The 20,373-nt window shown below is 35.8% G+C and overlaps 1 protein-coding gene across 1 annotated transcript in view; it reads left to right on the forward strand.

The window, feature by feature from the left end:
• Nucleotides 1-20,373, forward strand: part of EDIL3 (EGF like and discoidin domains 3) — a 579,426-nt gene that overhangs the window by 518,780 nt on the left and 40,273 nt on the right. The window contains 1 exon segment of the mRNA XM_021007989.2: nucleotides 14,076-14,231. Within this exon segment, the coding sequence (XP_020863648.1) occupies nucleotides 14,076-14,231 (156 nt within the window).

Consider the following 20,373-nt stretch of genomic DNA (forward strand, 5'->3'; position numbering starts at 1 on the left):
GTTTTATTTTCCAGCTACTGTTGACCAATCTACAAATAGCCAAGTGCAGTCAACTAAAAAGATCATAAATCTAGAAATGGAAGGAATCCTAGCTACCATGTGTCCAACCACATTGTGTATTTAAGACAACTGAGGTCCAGAGAAGTTAACTGACTTGTCCAAGGTAGTAAGTGGCAGATTTAATTCCCCATTCTACACTTTTCTCTATAATTGGGATAAGTTCAAAATTTGACCTAATCCTTGTGCTGTTGTATCCAGTTGATCTTTCCACCAAAGTACTGTAATGAACCTTTTTTAAGAAATTATGAAAAATTTCTAGTAACTACATTTGGTTTCCCAGGGGATGTTTAAGTATTTTTATATAAATCTATAACTATTGCTTTGAAACATGCAAGGAAGATGAGAACATGAAGAAGTGTTTATTCTTATATAAGTAATGTCTGAATTCTAGTGATGGAAAGGCTGTCCAGCTGTTGTGTATAGCAAGTACTGCGATATATTGGTGATGGAGCACAGAAAACAATTACCTTTTTTTTTCATTGAGTCTCAATGTGAATTGAGCTGTAATTTAGTGCTTTTTTTTTTTACCTTGGATGCATATGCCAAAAAATTAAGAAAGTTCAACATGATGAGTTTATTTCAAGTGATTTATTAATTCTCTGCCTAATTTAAGATTGAGGTTTATGAGCTATTTTACAGTAATAAAGAATACAGTGCATGAATAGCTTCACAGTTAGAGTGATTTGAAAAAAATATGAGGCTGTTCTGAGTTGATCACACAAAGAAATTAGTCATTATGTAAGTTTTGAGATAAGCACAGACAAAAATCCTTTAAATATACTGTCACTTCTCAAAAGAATGGAAGTGTGAGAATCTTCCTGTTCATATTCAGCCAAGAATGAATCTTTTAACCACTATGTAATCCAAATATTCAAATTATAATACTTTGAATGCTTGAATATATTTTGTCTCATTACAAGTACACATAGGTCATATTGAGTTTTAGGACATTTAAAAACAGGTCAGTACGCAACCCCCAGATTTGTGCCTGTGACTCAATGAAATGTTCATCAACAAAGTATAGATGAGACATCAGTATCATGGGAAACTTGGAAATAGGGTCCAAAAGGAAATTGCAGAGAGGCTGAATTTCTGTTACATAAATGTCTATTGTCTCTAAGTCTTAAAATATATACCCTGACCACCTTGACATTCCCTTGCTTAAGATGCTTTCCTTGTTCTTTGTTGCCTCTAGGATAAGATGCAAACTCTTCTCTTTCATATCTAAAATTCTTTACAATGTGGCTGAAACATGATTCTAGACTGATTTCACATTGCTTCCACATCATACGCTTCAGTCTATGCCAGGATACATACAGGTTGTCCCTTCATGCCTTCTATGCTTTCTTTTCTTAAGTCAAATTCTTATAATACCTTTGTAATATCTTTTAAGGCTCAGCACCAATTATGACTAGTTGAGAAGGCTGTTCTGATCTTCTTACTTGTTAACACACATCCCTGATATTACTTTGCAGTTCTTTTGTATATTTGGGGCATAAACATAACATGTTTATCATGGTTTATCATAGCATGGGGAAAATGGATAGAGAGCTGGCCTCAATCAGTAAGACCTGGATTTCCAAGGTCTACCACTGATGTATGTAGGCCCTTAGTCTGGAAAAATCACTTAAGCTCTGAGTGCCTTGGGCAGCTCTCTACAAATAGAAGGTATCAAAATAAGTTGTGAAGCACCTACTATGTGCAAAGTACTAGGCTAAGCATTTTACAAATATGTTACATTTAATCTTCATAACAATCCTGGGATGTAGGTCTCCATTTTACCACTGACAAAATTGAGGCAGGAAAAAGTTAAGTATCTTGCCCATGATCATATAGTTAATAAGTGTCTGAAGCTGCATTTGAACTCCCCTGGACCTACAAAGTCTGCATAACTCATAACATCTGTCAAGGTTATTGTTGTTTGTTGTTGAGTTGTTTCAGTCATGTCCAACTCTTTGTGACCCATTTTGGGGTTTTCTTGGCAAAGATACTGGAGTAGTTTGCCCTCTCCTTCTCCAGCTATTTTTATAGATGAAGAAACTGTGGCAAACAGGGTTAAATGACTTGTACAGCGTCATACAGCTAGTTTGTGTCTGAGGCCAGTGTCTGAACACAGGTCTTCCTGATTCCAGATGTGGTCCTTTATCCACTGTACTACCTGGAGTTTTTCAGTTGATTGAGTCATGTCTTCAACCCCATTTGGGGTTTTCTTGGCAAAGAAACTGTAGTAGTTTGCCATTTTCTTCTCCAGCATATCTTAAAGATAAGGAAATTGAAGCAAATGGGGTGACTTGCCCAGGGTCACATAGCTAGGAAGTGTATGAGGCCAGATTTGAACTCAGTTTTTCTGACTCCAAGCTGTGCACTGTATCCACTGTGCCACCTAGCTGCCCACTACCTGGAGAACCTGTAGACAATTTTTCATACTACGGAAATAACAGTATCTTGGACTAGCATTAAAAAAATCACAGTTCCTTGTGAAATGGTAGGATAGTTGACATAATACACAAAATAAGTTTGTGCATGTATAAATGTTGCTCCACTTTCAAAGGCTTCTTCCTCTTTTGATTACACAATCTTATTCTAGTGAGTTTTACCCCTGTGTACTAAACTTTGTAACGTATGGTTGTTAAGTGAAATGTTTTTAGTGAATTTGTGTATTCATATGTATACACATGATGGATTCTGTGAAGAAATTGTTTATGACACATTAAAACTATTTCCTACTCATGAATGACCAATCTGCTCAATAGTTTCAGTTTGTTTCTTCTAAAAGCAACCAGACACTGGCATTAACCCAATGGATATTGACTTGATGATCACATATAGCAGATGGGCCATAGAATCATAGATCTAGATCTGAAAGGGACCATGAAAGCCATCTAGTCCAATCTCCTTATGTTTTAAAGATTAGGAAACTGAGGCACAGGATAATTAAATAATTTTCCCAATTTCACACAGGTTATAGGGAGCAGAAGTGGGATTAAAAATTAAATGGAACAACACAAATGATTTTTAAAAATGGCTTAGTTACTATTCCATATTAAATTTTCATTTGAATTTTAAATGATTTGAAGGTGAGTTTATTTCTTTGGGTGGTTTCCCAAGTTCCATTATGAATCTGACCTTCAGAATGGTCTTTATTGACAATCACAATGCTCTGTCATCAAGGACATATGCTTATCCTCTACTCTTCCTTTAACTAACCAATTAATAATGTCCAATTAATAATCAGTTATAATCTAATTTTATTAGAAATGAAGTTAGTCAAAGTTCCCAGTCTAATCAAAATCATATTTGAAAAAACATATGGAGAAGATATGGTAATTTGACTATCTCAGGGTAATATTTTTGATGAAGGCATATTTTCCCCCTATAGCTTCTAGTGATAATAAGTTGCTTTTAATAAGTATGCTCTCTGCAATAAAAGTTGGAAAGATGTTTGATAGCTACTTTTTAGTTTGCTGTGATGTTGACACGAATCTTACTTACTTACAGTTTTTATTGTTTGACAATTGTTTTTATTCACCACAATATTACAAAAATATAACTCTAACCAAGGGTGGTCTGACAGAGAAAAAATTCAGAAAATATAAATATTAACATTTCTATTATTATTTTTAGTCAAGACTGAAGGACATCAGATGGATTCATTAAGCAAAAACTGTCCCATTGCTTTAAGCTCTTATTAACTCTGAGCATGTTTGATTGTAAAGATTAATTATGATCTTTCCTTTAAAATTCTCTGAATTTTAATGAGAAAATCTTACTACTTAGAATATCAATGAGTTGGTAGACACAGCAAACATACAGATTATTTTCAAGTTATTTTCTAAAGGCTGTATTCAAAAGTTTTCTCATAAAACTTATATAAGAGAGATCTAATTTTAAATATTCGCATGGTACACTAATGGACCTAATGGAAAATTGCTTGAATGAGAATATTTGTATGATACATCAAAAATATGAGGTTCATTTTAATTAATTCAAATTCCCTCATATACGTTTAGAGCAATTATCAACGAGACAATTATTTTTGGAAACCCAAGTTAGATATGTATTTAAAGATGTTTTATAATTTCAAGCTTAATTTAATTTTGGTAAGTGGTTTGTGAATTTTGGCAACAGTAAAGGCAGTTGACAGTTAGAAAGACCTAACATCAAATTGGACTTCAAGTATTTACTGACTCTGTGACTTCTGTTTGCCTCAATTTCCTTTACTGTAAAATGGGTATTATAATAATAGCACCTACCTTCCAGGGTTATTCCAAAGATCAAGTAATATAATATTTATTAAGTACTTAGCACAGTACCTGGCACATATAGTAGTTGCTACATAAATGTCAACTATGATTGTTAATTATAACCATTCAACACTCAAACATCTTTAAAACTTGTTTGCCAGAATTCAAACACTTTGGTAGATCAATGATGTACTATGCATTCTTTAGAATGTGGTTTTTAATTTTTTATGTTTGGCTTTAAAAAATGGACACATTTAATGAAACAGCATGGTATAGTGGAAAGAGTGTTGAATTTGAAATTTGAGGATCAGGATTTCAACCTCAGCTCTGGCACTAAAGGCAAGTCACATATTTTCTCTAGACTGTTGTTTTTGCATCTGTATAATGAAGAAATTGAACCAGATGACCTCTATAGTCTATTCTTTCTCTAACTTCATGACACCCAGTTGACACTTAAAATAATAAAAGGTCAATTTCTTTAGGAAGTCTTCCTTCAACAGCAAAGGCTTTAATAAAGGGGTATTGCAAGGGGTATGATATAGTTAACTTGAACCAGCTTACAAAAGACAATTGTTAAACTTTTTTGTGAGCATTTACACCTCAAAAAGGGACAAAGACAACAAATCAAGGCTTGAATTGTTTTTTGGTTGATTGTCTAGACTCAAGAAAATGATGGAGAAAATATTAATAATGCAGATTAAACTTTCAAGTATGCATTGTGTGCATTGTTTTTCTCAGAGAGCTGGTGGTTAAACATTTACCAGCACATTGCTGGTTATGAAGGAGGTCAGCCATAGTTTCTTGGAGACAATCTTGGGACTTCTGTGGCATTCTGAGGACCATGCATAACAAAAACAACTTAAATTAAGTTGAATTCCTTGACTTTTACCAAAAGAAGTTAGCCAAAGTTTTCTCCTAGTCTTGGATATATTAAAGTTTGAAATATCAGAGGAGCACATTAGTTTGAGAGACGTTTCTGCTTAATGAGTTCATTTTATAAAACACAATGAACTTTATAAAATATTTAAATGAAAAAAGCAATTAGCATATCATAAGGCAAAAGCAGGAGTTTATTAGAAAAAGCAGTCAAGTGACATGTTTTTATGATAGATCTCTTTGGTCTCTGTATTCAGTTCTCTTCTGTGCCTATTTCTCTGTCTTCCTTTTCGTTTTCCCCTCCCCTAAGGAATGCCTGTCCACGAAAATGAATTTAGAGTCTCAGACTGCCCTATCTTAGCCTATTTAGCTATCTGTCAGGGTCTTCTCCAACTGTTTGAAATTGTGGTTTATCTTGACCTTCACAAGCAAGTTCAAATTCACAATTTTTCTCAGTCAATTAAAAGGACTTAGACTGGTTCCTTAACTCTTTCAAAATTATAAGCCAGAAGAGAAAAGAAGATGATAACAGACAGTGTCAATCATGAAACAACATGATATTAATTTTCTACCCTTCCATCATACTTATGGTCCTGTGGGAAGTTTAATCCCCACTCGGAGCCAAAGTTAAAGGAAACACACACGAGCCCACACACACACACACACACACACACACACACACACACACACACACACACACACACACACACACACACACACACAACAATGATCCTCAGAGTTGCAGGGAAGGTTCATTCCCAGGTGTGCTGTGTGATAGCCAAATGTGAAAATGTGAGCTTGGAAGGAGCTAATTATCACCCCTTGGAGAAATGTAATCCAGCTATGCCATTTACTTCTATGGCAAAAAGAAGAACCAAAATATAAGAGAAAGATTAACGGATAAGTAAAAAGAGACAGGTTCAACTCCTTCCCCAGAAACAACATTGAAAACATACAATAACTAATTTTTAATTTCAAATTATTCTTAATTTTTTATTGGGTAATTAGCTTTAAAAAAAAGAAACAATATATGAGAAAACATGATGCATTAGAATGAGTGCTGGATTTAAACTCTGATGTTCAAGATTTGAATTTCAGCTCTGTTAAGAAGTACCCGTGTAGGGGCGGCTAGGTGGCGCAGTGGATAGAGCACTGGCCCTGGAGTCAGGAGGACCTGAGTTCAGATCCAGCCTCAGACCAAACACTTGACACTTACTGGCTGTGTGACCCTGGGCAAGTCACTTAACCCCAATTGCCTAAAACAAACAACAAAACAAAAAAACAAAACAAAGAAGTAACTGTGTGAACTCAGGCAAACCATTCAACTCTTCTGACTCTTTGCATCCTAGTCTGCAGTGTAGATTATAATGTTTATAGGCCATATCCTCACAGGATTGTCGTGAAACCTAAAGAGAAAATATATATGAAGTACTTCGCCAAACCTTAAGGGGCTATATAAATGCCAGTTATTTATTATTAGTCAAGACTTTTTTTCCTAATATGAAATGTTGCTACATTTGCTGAACATCTTCCCATGAATGAAGTTAGTAATAGTTTGAATTTAGGGACTAGGTATGCAGCAGAATGTAGCCAGCCAGGGGCAGCTAGGTGGCACTATGGATGGAGCACCAGCCCTGGAGTCAGGAGGACAAGAGTTCAAATCCTGCTTCAGACAATTGATACTTACTAGCTGTGTGACCCCTGGGCAAGTCACTTAACCCTGATTGCCTCTCCCCAACAAAAAAAAAATGTATCAGGCCACATACTCCTACAAATACCAACCCAGCACTCTGCGCAGTGAATCCAGTTTGAACAAAGCTGTGGGAATTTTGAGTCTAAAACAGAACGCATTTAGAGTCTGTGAGCCTGAATGCCGTCAAGACACTAGAATGGTTATTTGTCCACTCAGCGTCTTCACAGAAGTCCCTGAATTCCAGGACAGCTGTGGTTCAAGACCTCAGAGGCTTACCGCTGGGGGATGTCTGGGTGTGTCTGAATTCCTAGTGCACTCCACGTACCAGAATAGAGAGCACACTGTCCTTGACTGCCTCAGGGTTCCTGTGAAACACCCCTTCCACTGTGAGTAACTGATTATTTTTATACTGGAGAAAGTTTAACTTAGACATGGTGTGCTAAGGTTGATGCAAAAATTGTCAAGACCAAATTCATTTTGAAATAAGTTGCTCACCCTTTAAGTAGAGAGTTGGGCTAAAGTAGAACAAAAATCTTTAAAAAAAAATTTTTTCTAGGTCAAGGATAGGGGAGAAGTACAGTTAAAGCGGGAGGAAAAACATACCTGTCTTAAAGAGCCAAAACATACAGGCAAGGGGAAAAACATCTCCACCCAACAGGAAATCAAACCGATGCTAAGAAATGCCACAGAAAGGGAGACTCTGGAAAGCTCCTCATTGCATCACTACCCATGACCATAGGGAAACCTTCACCAGAGCCTATGTGAAATTGAGAACCAGAAGAATTCAAGATTAGAAATTCTAATATCAATGTACAGCTCTGTATTGCTTCTTGTGTTAATCCAATCTTTAATGACTATATTGCAAGTCTGATTTTATCCACATTTAGCATCTTCTGAACGTCACCAAAACATAGTTTCCTCCCATGTGTCTCATAGTCTCCTAAGTTGAGATGTAATTAGTCAACAAGTGTTTAGTAAACACCTATTGTGTGTCAGGCACGTGGCTAAGTTCTGGTGATACACAAAAGATACAAAGAAAACCCTTGCCTTCTAAAAGCTCACAATCTAATCAGGAGAGAGGGAATCTAAACAAAGAAGTAAAAACAAGATATTAAATGAATATACACACGCACATACACACATGCACACATGTAGTGTGTGTATGCATATATACTGTGTGTATATGTGTATGTATATATACACACATGCATGTACGTACATATATTATATATATACATATATATACATATACACATATATATACATACACACATATACACACAGAGGATAGGTTGGAAATAATCAACAGAGGGAAGGTGCTGCATTAAGGGTAAGAGGGAAAAGGCTTCCTGTTGAAAGTGTGATTTTAGCAAGGACTCGAAAGAGAAATCAGGAGGCAACCAAGAGATGGGACAGAATTACAGCTACAGACCATTGGTAGAAATTGAGTACTCAATATTTACTGCATGCCTGCAAGAGGAGAGGATTTGGTGAGAGCTGGAAAAAAGAGAGATTTTGGTCTTCTGGCTTCCAACTTTGAGAGAGAAGTCATGTGGTTTCAAATTCTCTTCAGAAAGAGGTCCCTGAAGGGATAAGAAGACGCTGGGAAGAAGCTGACATGTAGAGGAGCTTGAACTTTGATCACGCACCCATCAACAGCTTACCACACTAGAAACTTTGGGGAGAGTTGCTTGTTAAACATTTACCAGCACACCTATTTATATAGCCAAGCAAAGTAGATATTCTGAGGACTTTTTAGACCAACCTTGAAGATTCAAGCATAATATTAATATAGTAATAGCTAGCATTTATATAGCATTTTAATAAGTTGGTGAAACACTTTACAAACATTAACTCATTTTATGCTCAAAATCCTGAGTATTTGTGTGTGTGTGTGTGTGTGTATATATATATATATATATATATAATATATATTATTATGTAGTACTAAGCACTATTATTATTCCCATTTTACAATTAAATTTTGCAATTAAAGAAATTGAGACACAGAGAAATTATATGATTTGCCCATGGTTGCACAGCTAGAAATTGTGAGAAGCTGAATTTGAACTCAGATCTTCTGGGTTCCAAGACTCTATCCATGGCACCACCTTAAGCAAGACAAAAATAAAGCAATGGTGTCAGGTTAACAGAGAAGTTCTTGACCCAAACCACTTAAGCCTAGAACTAGATTTCCCAAATGGAACAGGTGAATTCCTAGAACAAACAGGAGTTAGAGCTGAGGATCAACAAGGGAGGTCAAAGTGCAGTACAGCAGAATTCTACTATGTCTTTTACTGACACAGCCAGGGAAGCTGTGTGGTGCCATCTTTCCGACTTCAGATCTGAACTCAGACATTTACCAGCTATGTGACCCTGGGCAAGTCATTCAACTCCATTTGCCTCAGTTTTCTCATCTGTAAAATGAGCTGGAGAATGAAATGGCAAGCCACTCTAGTATCTTTATCAAGAAAGCTCCAACTGTATCACAAAGATGGACACATCTGAAACAACTGAACAACAAACAATAACCTTTACTGATGCTATGAGTTATGTGGACTTTGTAGGCCCAGGGGGAAGTTATCAACCTTCTAGCTATTCAATGGGTTTTCCACTTGTCGGGGGTTTCCATCCAGGACACAACTAAAAGTCTAGAGGACTGTGCGTATCTCTGGAGAGACCCTATAAAGAGAAGAGTTTGTATTGGTTGTTTATGGGCTTAATTGAGTAAGACAATTGCAGTTTTTGACGGAAGTTGAATAAGACCCAGGTTATATTCAGTGTTTTGTTAGCCCAAGTACTCATGTGAGGACCATGAGCCCTTTCCTTTTTGTTGTGAAATTTGGACATAAGCCAAATTCTAACTTATTCAGATGAAACTCTGGATTATAGGAAAACACAAAGATTATTAAAAGCCCCCTCAATATTGAAACTGGTCCCTTTAAACCCAAAGCTTAAATTATGGCACACAGATTGTCCATATATATCAAGTATGCTCTGAACTCACTATCCCAGAATTTGCTTGGTTACGCCTGGTCCTCAGAGTTCTAGGGAATCTTTAAAGGGCTGGGAGTGTCCGTCTCTATTGCCATTGGCTCAAGCTCCCATTCTAGGTATGTTTTCACCACAGTTAACTGCCAATGACTCATTAGCCATTTAACCAATTAACATCACTTTTTTTTTTAAGAAAAGGGGGATGCTTATTTCAAAGGTACAGCAAGAACAGAAGTTCAAACATTCCCTCTCAATAAGTTGGGGACACAATCTCCCCATATCACACTGATATCTGGGGAGAACAGGTTCAAATTTAATCTAATTTCTATATAGCATTTGTCTCTTCAAGTTCATATCCAAATGTGGCATCATTGCCTTATGAATTCTCATCTCAACTACCAGGGGGATGAGCCCAAAGGTTGCTCCTTGAGGCATTGATGCTGGGCTGCCTGTGAAACCCAGCATAGACTCAATACCCAGTTACCTGGATATCCATCCATCTTATTCTCCTGACCTTTCAAAACTCACAAGTCTGTAGCCTCCAAATTAATCTCCTTCACCTAAAATAAAAGAACACTAAGAGTAGCAAAAAACTGAAAAGTGATCTCAAAGAGATCATAAAAAGGGAGAAAGAGCCCACATATACAAAAATATTTGTAGCAGCTCTTTTTTTGGTGGAAAAGAAGTGGAAATTGAAAGGATGCCCTTCAATTGGGGAACAGCTGAATAAGTTGTGGTATAAGATGGTGATGGAATATTATTGTGCTATGAGAAATGATGAGCAAGTAGATTTCAGAAAAATCTGGAAAGACTTATGTGAATTGATGCTGAATGAAGTGAGCAGAACCAGGAGAACATTGTACACAGTAACAACAACATTGTGCGATGATCAACTATGACTGATTTAACTCTTCTCAGCAATACAATGATTCAAAACAATTTCAAAAGATTCATGATGGAAAAATGCTATCCACATCCAGAGAAAGAACTATGGAGTTTGAATCCAGATTGAAGCATGTTATTTTCACTTTGTTGGTTTTTTTTTTGGGGGGGTAGGGCTTTTCCCTTTTGTTCTTATTCTTTTTTCACAACATGATTAATGTGAAATATATTTACATGATTGCAGTTGTACATGTGGGGGAGGGCCCGCAGCCACCACCGCAGCAGTAGTCACGACAGGCTCCGCCCCGCCTGTATCAGATTGCTTGCCATTTTGGAGAGGGTGGAGTGGGAGGGAGGAAAAAATATGAAACTCAAAATCTTGTAAAAAAATGAATGTTGAAAACCATTTTTACATGTAAATGGAAAAAATAAAATACTATTTACAAAAAGAACTGAAAAACTGCATTCACAGGTCACATATTGACCTTGGAGGGAGGAGGCTGACCATCTCTATCCTTACACTATTGTTTCTCATCAGATTCCATTATTACAGGAGTCAAACCAAGAGCAGAGTTTCCTAGAAACTTATTGAGACCAACGAAATTCTTTTGATACCATCCTCACTCTCAGTTCTCCAACTTTAGCCAAAGAGACTGCTATCTCCTATATGGTTAGAAGCCTGGAACTAGTTTCAGAATATCTACCCATTCTCCAAAGTCTCTAACAAGGTATTTCAATTACAAGTCATTTTAGGATTCCCCAAAGCACATTCCTAAGCCTCTTTTATATGGAGAGTAGCATCAAGTTAGCTTTGTACATTTGCCCATCCTTCATTGCGTATATAAGAAAGGAGACATCTTGAAAACCAAGGGAGAAAATTCATAATGGAAAAATGGCTTCTTTCTAGTTAGCAAATACGAGGTTTAAATTTGCTGTCTCTTGACAGTGTTAAATTGGTTCTACAGTTTTCTAGTGATCGGGGAAAGGGAAGATGTTGCTGAATGGAGGAAAGGGAAGTTACATTATATATATATATTTTTTAAATTCTCATGATTCCTCTATACTGAGATGTTGCATATGAGTGTACTCAACTATAAAAAGGAAAGTTTAATCAAGCAACTTTGAAACTAAAACCTTAAACCTGTAGTAAGTAAATATAAAGTTAATATTCTTACTTCAATGGTTAGCATATTAGGCAACCAGCATCACATATCTTCTTTACATTTCTGTTGTATGAAGAAAAATCTGTGGATTGCAGTAATAATGTTTCCATTATGGGCTTTGTTCTGTCCTCCATGCATGACCCCTATTTAACTTAAAGTTGGTTTTCCAACATCCTGCTTCTCACAGGACAGAGAATATGAAATGTAAACAATTGTGGTGGTTGGAGATACTCAATGATGACATGTGGAGCAGTGATAGTGAAGATAAGATGGAGGATATAAGTAGAGGAAGTAAGCTGTTACTGAGGATAAGAGAAGAATCTGTACATCAAGGAAAAGAGAGGAAAACTAAAGATAGTTTCAAGGAATCCTCACATGGGGAATGAAAGTCTCCCAGAAAAAAAGAGGGAAAATAGAATTAAAAAGAAAATGGAGGAAGATAAACAACTGCAAATCAAAGTATAAAGAGGGAAAATAAATTGGCCTGTTAGGTAGTGTATATCTCATTTGACAGAAATCATGTACTGACATAAAATAATAATGATATTGTCTTACAATAAGTTCGACAGCTCTTTCCATTTATAGACATGAGTATATGTGCATTTATGTTTGTAGGTGTATATGTAAATGTGTGTGTGTGTGTGTGTGTGTGTGTGTGTGTGTATATGTAAATAGTGCTACAACATGGCTTGCAGGCACACATGTCAGACACTATGGCTGTGTATTTTTAGACCTTTTTTCTCTTTTGATGTTTCACCTTAAATTTATAGTCTATTTTGTTCAGAATATTGGCTTATTGAAATAGGGTTTTCATTAGCTAATGCATTTATTATTCAATTATATGTGATTAAATTGATGGGGAAAGATGCTTTTAACACCAAAGGTAAGTTCCTGAAGTCTCAGCCAAATTAAATGTAGCCTAATCTGTATCTACTCATAAAACTGAGTCCACCCTTTGGATTGAGTTGACAATTAAGGTCTGTTAAAGTGTGTTGTATGTGAAAGGTACCTGGAAATGAAAACAAGAAAACTTGATCTTCCTTTCTTAAGTCTCTCCCCAATCCATTTCATTCTCCACACAGTTGCCAAAGTAATTTTTCCTAAAATACGATGTCATCCCCCTATTCAGTAGACTCCAGCGGCTACGTATTACCTCTAGGATGAAATAAAAACTCCTCTTTGACACTTCAAAACCTGTTTGGCAGCCAGGTGGCACAGTGGTTAGAACAATGGACATGGAGTCAGGAAGATCTGAGTGCAAATCTGACCTCAGACAACTTTTATCTGTGTGACCCTTGGCAAGTCACTTAACTTCCATATGCCTTGGTTTCCTCATCTGTAAAATGGAAATAATAATAGCACTTCCCTCCTGAAGTTGTTGTAAAGATAAAATGAAATAATACTAATAGTTGTCTTTGTAAGATTTACAACATTATATAGATGCTAACTGTTAAAACCTTTTATAACCTGGCCCCAAACTCCCTTTTCAGCCTTATTATACAAAATTCTATTTCATGCAGGGCAACCACACTGCCCTTCCTATTGTCCTTCACACGCTGCATTCCATGGAATGCACTTGTGCCTCACTTCAACCTATTAGATTCCCAAACTTCCTTCAAAGCTTAGCTAGGTCTGTACCTTGTTCATGAAAACATTCTTGTTCCCCCAAGCTGCTAATGTCTCACCCCAAAAGTTATCATATCTATTTTTATTAATTCACATGCATACTTCCTGCTAGTATCTTATAAATTCCTCGAGGAAAATGGTTGTTTCATATTTGCCTTTGTGATCCCAGAATCTAACATAGTCTTGGGCACATAGCAGATGCTTAACAAAAGCTTATTGACTGCTTGATTTATAGAAGATGGATTTTGGTGATCCAACATTTTAATGGCATAGAAATCACCCTATTGAGCAACTTAGTGGGGATGATCAAACTGGATTTTAGGATAGCGTTAGTCTCAATAAACCAAGATGATATTTGTGTTTTAAAGTTAATTTAAAAAAAGATATTTATCTACAGTAGATTTGACTTCCACTAGAATATTCTAGCAATAGTAATTTCTTGTGTGGGTGGTTATGTGGCTCCCGGGGTACAATAAGGAGATTGCATCACTATATTATGTTTTGTAAGATCATATTATATTGCTTTTTTTTTTCCAGGTGGACCTTCTAGTCCCTACTAAAGTGACTGGCATCATTACCCAAGGAGCTAAAGATTTTGGTCACGTACAGTTTGTAGGTTCCTATAAACTGGCATATAGCAATGATGGTGAACATTGGACTGTATACCAGGATGAAAAACAAAGAAAAGATAAGGTAAGAAAATAGTTTGCTTGGTGTATAAGATGCAGGGTTAGAGAGGAAAGTGGTTGTCCCTCATGTGAATCTGTTTAAGCAGTTCGAATGAGCCTATTAAGACATTAGTCAAAATGATCCAGCCAGGTATACATGTTGAAACAAGTTAACATGGGAGGCATGTTAATTCACAGAGTATGAAAACTCATGTGTTATCTAATTAGGACATACTCCATCAAAATTAACTAAAATGTACTGATGACACAGAATTATACGTGCTGAGCAAATGTGTCAGATTGACTCTTAAGTAAAGACACAAAATAGAATTCTGCTATTCCTTCTTTGCCACAAAAATTTCTTCCATACCTTGTCACTATAATGTATGTTAATGCTTTATCAATGTACTTTTGTGATTTGAAATTTTTTCTTCAATATGTTCCTTATTAAGAGGAAAAAGTGTCATATATATACATGCATGCATGTATACATACGTGTGTGTGTGTGTGTGTGTGTGTGTGTGTGTATGTATAAACTTCTTGTGACAGTACAAAGAAACTTGAGCTTGGGTATTGACTTGATATTGTTCAGTAGTTTACTAAGGTCTGACTCTTCAAGACCCCATGGACAATAGCACACCAAGGTCTTCCATCCTCCATTGTGTGCAGATATATATGGAAGCCATATTTTAGGAATCCTTAATCAGTTTATAAAAACTTTCCATCAAAGATAGTTATAAGTTTTTGTCCATTTTCTTTCTTGATAAAATTAGGCTTTGTTTATATCTTTTGCACTTTGGCAATCATGTTATCATTTGGTAAAACATATAATTGTCCTTTCCTTAGTAAATAAAGACATAGAAATTTACTTTACCTTGCTAGGCACATCTCAGTATTTTCTGTTATATATTATGATCATTATTCATAATTTTTCTTACTTACGATGCTAGCAGAAAGATATATAGCTGTTTAAGAAAATAAAAGAAATGCCAGTTGTTTTATATAAATGATTGGTTGAATTCATTTAAGGAAAACCTGGATACATTTATGGATTTTTCTGTGAAAATGTGCTTACAAATACACACAAAAATAGATTTGCATCTGGCTCTTTTGTTGACCCATATATATGTTTATGTATAAGAAAAAGGAGAAATATCTCTCTCTCTCTCTCTCTCTCTCTCTCTCTCTCTCTCTCTCTCTCTCTCTCTCTCTCTCTCCCCCCTCCCTCCCTCCCCCCTTCTCTATGTGTTTGTGTGTGTATTTATACACACACATATGTATATACATATGTATATATGGATATGGATATGTGCATCATATACATATATCTCCCTATGTGTCTCTAGGATATATGCACATATGTAATACACATGTATGAGGCAACATAGCAATGTAGAGGCTAGTGAGCTAGCTTCCAAATCAGAAAAACCTCATTCCAATTCTGCCTCTGACATATACTTTCTACATGATCCCAGGAATATCACTTAACATGTAATTTACGGAATAGATCCTGATCTATATTAGTAGAGGGAGTTTCTTAACTAAGACTTTCCTATATCAATTGTAGGTCTAGTTAAAATTGTGCATTTAGTTAGAAATTGTAGGTCTCATTTAAAAAATGTATATATATGTAATATATGTATCATAAGAAGTTTCTAAATTTCTAACAAATATTACCTTCAAGTGAAACACTATCCTTCATATTATTTTCTTTTTTTTAATTTTCTTTTCATTTCTATCTGTCTCTGTCTCTGTCTTTGTCTCTCTACATCTGTCTCTCTCTGTATCTCTGTCTCTGTCTCTGCCTGTCTCTCTGTATTTCTCTCTCTTTCTTTCTTTGTGGGAAAGGGTTAGTCTGAACCTGTGATTTCCTCTCTGAGTACAATTCCCAGTATGGAAATTCCCTCCATTGATGAAGATTGGCAACGTATAGTCTTAGAGACCTATTAAGCCACTGAGAAGAATAGTAACTTGCACATGGTCATATAGGCAGAATACGTCAAAGGTTATACTTAAATTCAGTGTTTCTGATTTCAAGGCCAGACCTCTCTCCTCTGTAACATGCTATATCTTGGCATTTACTCTCCTAAGAATAACAATTTACATTTTCAATAGTTATTTTTGTTTATTGGCACTCCCCTTTATATGGAGACATGGCCTAGTGAATGTAAATATGTATCCCAGACATGGGAACCTGAACAAGTGACTTTACTTCTGGGTCCTCTAAGTAAATTGAAGAGTAAGTGTCAATCTACATCAGTAGAGGGAATTTCTTCATTGGGAGCTTGTCCACACCAATGAAATTATAGGTCCATTCCCTATCCCTCTTATTGGAATGCCATGTTACTTAACTTTCCAGATTTACTATCCACTAGAGGTTCAGAGGCAAGGTCAATGATAGCTATCTGGGAACACCTGGGTAATTGAATCTATAGCCATGGCTTCTGGGACAGCCTCTTCATTGCTGTTAAATTTACTCAGCTAGCAAAGACTGTCCAGGAAAACAGGGATCAAGGAAAGATGCACCATCACTACTTTCTAAATTTTCCCTGTGCCATGTTACAGACTGTTCTAGGATCACTGTGATTCATAGGCTAATGGTATTGTCAACCAGAGGACATTGTAGTTGATTGAACTCTAGAATTTCCTTCATATTTTAGGGAAAGAATAGTGCCTAGGGCAGGGGGAAGAAAAGAAAGGGGTAGAAGAATGATTAAATTTCATTTCTGCATTTTATTAGATTGACCAACGCTCTGCCTAAGCAAGAGAATAAGGTTTGGAATAAGAAACACATACATTCCATGAAACTAGTCTTAAAAGTTCATTACATCTGTAACATTACCAACTACATGAGGTCTGGATGTTTGTTTTTTGTTTTTTGGTTTTTTTATAATTTGTTACAGATTACTTTAGTTCATCTCATTCTTTTTAAATGAGCAATCTTATGCACCAAGAGTTTAATTATCATGAATTAGGTTTTTACTATGTTAAGAATATACTATGCACTTGAAGGCAGATGAACTTCATAAATTAATAGTGTTCCTGCAATCAGTGCTGACCGCTCATTTCTCAAATGAGTTTTATTAAATATTGTAAAAAGAAAAACAAATTAAAATATCTACCTCATTGAATTTGGCCTACTATCCAATTTATATAATTGCATATTTGATGGATTTTTTTCCATTTGTGTCAGTTATTTTGACATTATTCAGTCAATCAAAAAGCATTAAGCATTTACTCTTACTGGCTAAGTGACCCTGAATAAGTCACATAAACTTTCTGGACCTCAGTTTCCCCATCTGTAAAATGAGAAAATTGGACTCAGTGGCTTCTAAGATCTCTCCCAGCTGTAAATCTATTCTGTGATCCCATGAGGGCAAAAGCAATCCTTGCCCTCAAAGAACTCATAATCTAATGGGGTCTAGGACAACAATTAAAAAATTAGGTAGAAAATGATAGAGCTACACATGTTTTTAAATATGCATATATTAATATACACACATAGATATCACATGGACATAGTGTTAGAAGTTCATTTTGAGTGTAGTAGCATCTGTTTCACTAAAACCAATTTTCCAATTGATTATTAGAATTATCACACTTATTCGATGAGAGCTGATTACACTATAGCAAGAGAGATGAGGAAAGATGAAATACAGTCCACACATTTGTATATTTCCTTTACTTGAGCTTTGTTAGTTATGGACTCAGAATAAGTGAGATGTTGGGACTCTTCATGTGGCAGCCAGTTTAATTCTGACATCCATCAGTATCCACAGCTGTCGAGGTCATCTCATTTTGGTGAATATAAAAGACTTGCTTTTAGTGACTAACAGATGTCCTTTGGGAGAAGATGGGGCCCTAATTTATAAAGATTTGCAATCTTCTCCTCAACTCTTTCAGACCTTATTCCAAGAATAAATATGTTATACAAACACTCCCACACACATTTGAAATGATTGAGATTTGTCAAGAAAAATGACTACATAAGCAAATGATGGACAGGGAACTAGAAATGGACGGGCAATTTACTTAGTCTTAGAAACCAGAATAACTAACTCATAGTGATGTCATTTTACTGCAAAGATCAATATCCAGTCTTAAGAACTCAAAACATTTCCTGATGTCTGATTGCCTCCTGAACACAAATTTCTCAATCTTTTCAAATCATTCCCTATTGATCAGGAAGTCACCAATTCCATAATGGATACTTTTATAGAAAAATTAACTCACAAATCCACATACTTGGTTTCAGATAAATAAAAGGCCCAGAGTGCTTTACAGAAGTTTTCAGAGCCTGGAACAAGGTGGTTTTCAGCTCTTTTTTTTTTTTCTATTTTAATAATAACCTATGTATTAGGCAGCATTTGAACTATATGCACCCACATACATATATACATATATATTAGCACTTCTCAACTTAACTTTGAGAATAACTGCCTTCCTTAGAGATTTTCACTTATAACTTTCTCTAAAAATTCAATTTTGACTTAATGAAGCGGTTGTATGTGGTTTGGCTTTGTTCTCAAAGAGGACCATGACATCAGGGAGATGATGACATGACTTGCAATTGACTTTGATTTGAGTGAAGGAAGGTTATGCAAAGTCAACAGCCTCACTTTCTCCTCCAGAGCCATCTGGGTCCTCCAGCCAGATATCAATCAGGATGATTGGAGATGGTCCAGGATGCAGGGGCAGACCTTAGTCCTTTTAAGCTAAGGTCTTTTCAAGGTCTCACGTAGAGTGAGGCTATATCCATTCTGTGAATAGGCCTCTTTAAGAAGTGAGTCAAGGGATGGCCCCTTTAATAAAGACCTCATAAATAAGGACCTCATTTCTTAAATATATAGAGAATTAAGTCAAATTTATAAGAATACAAGTCATTCCCCAATTGATAAATGGTCAAAGGATATGAATAGACAGTTCTCAGATGAAGAAATTAAAGCCATCTATAGTCATATGAAAAAATGCTCTAAATTACTGTTGATTAGAGAAATGCAAATCAAGACAACACTGAGATTCCATATCATACCTATCAGACTGGCCAACATGGCAAAACAGGAAAATGATAAATGTTGGAGAAGATGTGGGAAAAGTGGAATATTACTGCATTGTTGGTGGAGTCGTGAAATGACCCAATCATTTTAGAGAGCAATTTGGAACTATGCCCAAAGGCTATAAAAATGTGCATACCCTTTGATCCAGCAATAGCACTTCTCCGGTTATATCCCAGAGAGATCAAACAAATGGGAAAAGGACCTACATGTACAAAAATATTTATAGCAGCTCTTTTTGTGGTAGCAAAGAATTGGAAATTGGGGAATGACTGAACAAGTTGTGGTATGTGAATGTAATGGAATACTATTGTGCTATGAGAAATGATGAACAGACTGACTTCAGAAAAACTTGGAAAGACTAAAATGGTCTGATTCTGAGTGAAGTGAGCAGAACCAGGAGAACACTGTACACAGTAACAGCCATGTTGTACGATGACTAATATTGATAAACTTAACCCTTCTCAGCAATACAATGATCTAAGATCTCTCCAAAGGCCTTGTGATGGAAAATGCTATCCACAAAGAAGAAAGAACTATGGAGCTTGAATGCAGATCGAAGCATACTATTTGCTATTTTTTTTCTTCTGTTGCGTTTTGTTTCTTCTTTCTGGTGGTTCCACCTATTGGTTCTAATTCTTCCTTACAACATGACTAATGTGAAAATATATTTAATAGGAATGTATATGTATAGTCTATATCAGACTGTCCACCATCTAGAGAAGGAAGGTGGGAAGGGAGGGGGAAAAAATTTAAAACTCAAAAGCTTATGGAAGTGATTGTTGATAATTCAAAATAAATTAGTAAAAAATGGAAAAAAAAAAAAGAAAGAAAATCAAACTGGGAGGGGAAGACCCTTAGGGTTGCTGGCCAAAAGAGAAACAGTTAATACTTACATTCACTCTGAGCCTAGAGGGCCCCAAAAATAACTTCAACAATTGGAGCAGTGCATTTTAAAATATACATACATACATACATACATACATACATGAAATAAAATAAATGTAAGATGAAAATTAAAATTTCAAATTAAAATTATAATAAAAATATCATGTCAATTGATAAGACTGGCCCTCCTACTGCTAGAAAAAACGCCAATTAGGAGGTTGTTGT

The sequence above is a fragment of the Phascolarctos cinereus genome, unplaced genomic scaffold, assembly GCF_003287225.1.
Source record: "Phascolarctos cinereus isolate Bilbo 61053 unplaced genomic scaffold, phaCin_HiC Scaffold_4;HRSCAF=312, whole genome shotgun sequence".
NCBI lineage: Eukaryota > Metazoa > Chordata > Mammalia > Diprotodontia > Phascolarctidae > Phascolarctos > Phascolarctos cinereus.